This window comes from Cnephaeus nilssonii, assembly GCF_951640355.1.
Source record: "Cnephaeus nilssonii genome assembly, chromosome: 20".
Taxonomy (NCBI): Eukaryota; Metazoa; Chordata; class Mammalia; order Chiroptera; family Vespertilionidae; genus Cnephaeus; species Cnephaeus nilssonii.
In genome coordinates, this window is record NC_137091.1 from 34,865,108 (window position 1) to 34,869,480 (window position 4,373).

Below are 4,373 nucleotides of genomic sequence, written 5' to 3' on the forward strand. Positions count from 1 at the left end.
AAGTCCTGCAACTTCCCTGACAGTGAGTGACTCAGAGCCCAAGGACGGTGGCCACCCCTTTTTGGGGCCCCATCCAGCGACTGCAGCAGCTATGATGTTCGAGGGGCTCCAGTCAGGCCCAGCTCCCCATACTCACCTCAAGAAATCCAACCTGCCCGTCAGTTTTCCGGGGGGATTTCTTGTTCAGCTAGAGTGGCGTAGACACGCCTTGACCCCTCCTGTGATTTCTGTCTCTACATTTTGGAAGAGGATTGCACTTGGAGCCAGGAGAGTTTGGGGGAGGAATGACGAGGAAAGACGTGACAGATGGTGCTGGACAACAGAACAGTTGGCTCAGAGCGAAGTAAATTAGAAATGTCAGCTCCGGTTGGTTTTTGGCAAAGGTAAAAACCACATCTTCTCCGGCTTTGCTCTCAAGGTTTGCTTCCCACATTGAACACCCCAATGGCTGAGGGGCCACGTGTGCCAGCTCCCTGCCCACAGGCTGTTGGAGCTCCTGGGGTGTGGGATGGGCTCAAGGACCTTGTTTATAAAGTAGCAGAAACCCTGCCCTGGGCAGAGCATTCCGGCAGCTGGCGTCATGAAGGGAACACTGCTTGTGCTGGCCTTGCTGGTGACCGGAGAGCTGGGCATCCAGATGGGTAAGAATAGGAAGGAGAGAAGAGATGGCCTTCCTGACCTTTGCCCTACTCTGTCTCACTCCCCTTCCCCCATGGTGATCTCTGGGCAGCTTCGAGCAACAAATTTAGGGGTCAGCTGGGAGGTCACTGCCCAGGAGTCGTGCAGAAAGCCCCCGGGGTTTTCAGTCTTTCAATGGAGGGAGAGGCTTGGAGATGGAGGGCCATCCGTTATGCACACATAGGGGTAGTGAATGGGGTCGTGGTGCTTATTGGAAGGGCTGGGATGTCTGGGGCCATGGTCAGGGGCAGAGGGGCTCTCATCCTAGCCCCTCTGACCGCCCCTTTCAGCTGGGAGAGCCTCTTAGAGAACGTGTGCTCTGTCTGGGGTGTAAGCAGTCCTGGGAGAGGGCAGGTGTCCGTGGAAGGTGAGTCAGGACACACTGGCTCTGTGAGTGACTTTCAAGTGGTGGGGACACAGGCACCTCTTACCCCGGTGATTCCTTTGATGGGGTGTTTTCTGTCTGTTGTCTTCAGCGGAAACTTGCCCTATTTTTTATGGAGTCTTTGGTACGTTGGCTATTGGAAGCAAGTCACTGTTGGACGCCAGCCTCGATCTGGTCCACGCTACCCAACCAGAAAAAGTAGCCTTAGAAAAAATCCAGGACTGCTACAATGAGGCGGGAATCGAATCCAAGATCTTGGATCTGATCGTCATGGTAATTTACTCTCCTCCCCCCCAACCCTCGTTCTGGCAGCATACATGCAGCATATTGCAAAATGTCACATACAAATAGACCATGGTATCATGGGGTACGTGACAGATAAGAGCTATAAACAGTCAAGCTCATAAATCTTAGCTCCACTCCACAGCATGTATAACATACAACCACATGCTACATGCACATCCAACCTGTTCTTCTATCATACATGTCCCTATTGTGCCGATTAGCTCACACAACTGGAAAACAGGGGACTGATGCCAGTGTAACATAGAAAGCGTGTTGGCTCGTGTGATTTTCCCAGATTAGGGCAGCTAACATTGCAGGAGTAGAGTTTTAACCTTTGGCAGGAAAGAGAGACTTCAGTTCCTGCACAAGTAGGAGTCCTGATGCTCTATTTTAGAAACATCAAAAATGAGCACTGCCCTGGCCAGCGTGGCTCAGTGGTTAGAGTGTCGGCCTACGCATGGAGAGTTGTGGGTCCAATTCCCAGCCAACAGCATGTACCTGGGTTGCAGGTTCAATCCCCGGCCTCAGCCAGGGAGCGTGTAGGAGGCAATCAATCTCGATGTGACACATCAATGTCTCTCTCTCATTCCCCTGCGCGCCCCGCCCCCACCCCCCTGCAACCTTGCCATCTTCCATTCTCTCTAAAAAATCAATGGAAAAATATCCTTGGGTGAGGATTAATAAATAAACAAAAACAAAAAAACGAGCACCACTTTGAGACTCTTTTCCCAGAAGGGACTCGCTGGCTTGGCAAGGCTTCTGGCTTTCGGTCTGTTTCACTTCCTCTTGTGCCCACCTCGATGGCCACTCTTCCGGCTCCGAGCCCCACTTCCACCTGCGTTCTCGCAGTGCCCGCAAGCCAGAATTCCTACTGTGTCGTGTTCGTGCCCGAGGCCCCTGAGGCACCTTCTACTTACGTGTAGCTGCTCACCAGGGCTAGTCAATGTGTCTCCTGATGAACCGTCTTTATTGCTCTTTTTACACAGTTCCGTAGATTTTGAACATCCGTCTCTTACTCCATTTCCCCCAAAGTGCTGACTCTGCAAAATGAGAGGTTTTTCAAGAAGCAGAGTTTCTTGCCTTAATGTAGGCACACAGGGCACATGAGATTGTTTACAACGCATGGATAAGCATTCATCCGATGCACCGAACCGAGGAGTCTTCGGTACAGGAGTGACCACAGGAACTGACTCGGCCACCTTGCCCCTCTCTCGGGCCCAGCCCCACCATACCCTCCAGAACCATCGCATTTCTTTCCCTTTCCGGTTCTGCTGGTTGTTGAAACACCTGACCAATACCTGTGCCTGGGCAATTAGGAGCCATCCTCATCCTGGCCTGGCTGATCACAGCCCCTCTCTAGTGGTGGCTGTGGGCCAGTGGTTCTTGCTGGGGATGGAGCTGAATCACCGAGGATGGGGGTGATCTGGGGAGATGGGATAGCCCTGCCGGGGGCTCACGTCCTCTTCTCTTGTCATCTCACTCTCTTTAGGGCACTATCACCACCAGCAAGGAGTGCATCCACCACGCCGTGGACATGCTAAAGAAGGATGTCACTGAACTCCTAAACTGAACTGTTTTGGGAGGTGAATCTTTGCCACCGATGCCTGCTCTGAGCTCAGTCTTCCTGCCATTCTCACCTGAAGTTGGAATCCAGACACCTGTCCCCACGCTGTCTTCATCAGGCTGACTCTAATAAAGCAACTACCGCTCAGACCTGTGTGCTGCATCTGCGCTGTGCGGGGTGGGGGTGGGGGTGGGTGAGTATGTGGGGTCTGCAGGGGATGCTGGGAGGTGGTGAGGAGTGAAAGCATGGGGACTGGAGTCCAACAGAACCAGGCTGAGTTTAGGCCCTGTCACGGACAAGCTCTAGGACCTTGGACAAGTCGTTTTGTCTTTCTCAGGCTAGTCCCTCGTCCATAAACGGGCATTGTGTATGAGGATGCAGTTAGGTAACAAATGTAATCCCAGACTTGACTGGCCTGGAAGGACAAAAATATTGTCAACAGCTACAGACCCATCCTCTGACTCTGGCTTTGATTCAAACACTCATTTCACTCTTCCCAATGAAAGAGCTTGAGTGGAGATTTCTCTCAGTGCTTATCCAAATCGGTCTGAGGTCGAGGCGATGCAGGTAAACTGACACTGTTGACCCTGTCCTCCTCAAATCATCTTTTGTCATTTCTGTGCTCCACCTGAGTGATGAAACCTTTCACCTGGATTCCAGAGCTTTGGAGAAGGCATTTTGTGTAGGTGGATCATTGTCAAATTGAAGTTTCTGTGAGAATGAAGATTAGAACCTTCTATTCCACTATCTTGCTAATGTCGCATGTATGTCTTAGTCTTTTTAAAAAATATATAGTTTTTTTGATTTCTGAGAGGGAGAGATAAACCACCAATAATGAGAATCATTGATCAGCTGCCTCCTGCACGCCCCCTACTGGGGATCGAGCCCACAACGCAAGCATATGCCCCTGACCGGAATTGACCCCAAGACCCTTCAGTACATAGGCTGACATTCTATCCACGGAGCCAAACCAGCTAGGGGTCTTAGTCTTTTTACATCCTAAGTTAAATGGAAGAAAATGATTCATTCTGTGTTCCTACTGGCGTCCAAATGATGCAGATTCCCTGAAAGGCATCATTTATAGATGAAAAAAAGATCGAAGAAATAACCTAACTGCTTAAATGGACAAAAATGGTCTCATCTGTTCCAAGTTGGAAATTCAGGTTTGTCTCTGGTATCTATGCTGTTTAACCACAAAGCTTCAAAAATTGTTCCTAAAGGTCTTGAATCCAGGCATGACAGTGGTAATAACAATACCAATAATAAGTAGCCACATCAGCAGGGATCATAACTGTCAACCTATACCTACTCAGGGATCAACAGATTCTGTTCTCAAAATGAGAACAGAATCTGAAGCCATTTGTCGGGTCCAAGCCCCTCTGCTAGGGACGGGACCTCCTTGGAAGCTAGGAACTGGAAAATGACAGCAGCCACAGGTAGATGGGACATGCTTTATTGCAA

The 4,373-nt window shown here is 50.3% G+C and overlaps 1 protein-coding gene across 1 annotated transcript; it reads left to right on the top strand.

The window, feature by feature from the left end:
* Positions 1 to 580: 580 nt before the first annotated feature.
* On the top strand, positions 581 to 2,918 carry LOC307092309 (major allergen I polypeptide chain 2-like; the record flags this gene model as incomplete). The annotated part of the gene is made up of 3 exons (XM_079759549.1): positions 581 to 641; positions 1,155 to 1,336; positions 2,838 to 2,918. The coding sequence occupies 3 exons, from the start codon at positions 581 to 583 to the stop codon at positions 2,916 to 2,918; spliced, it is 324 nt and encodes a 107-aa protein (XP_079615675.1).
* Positions 2,919 to 4,373: the final 1,455 nt, after the last annotated feature.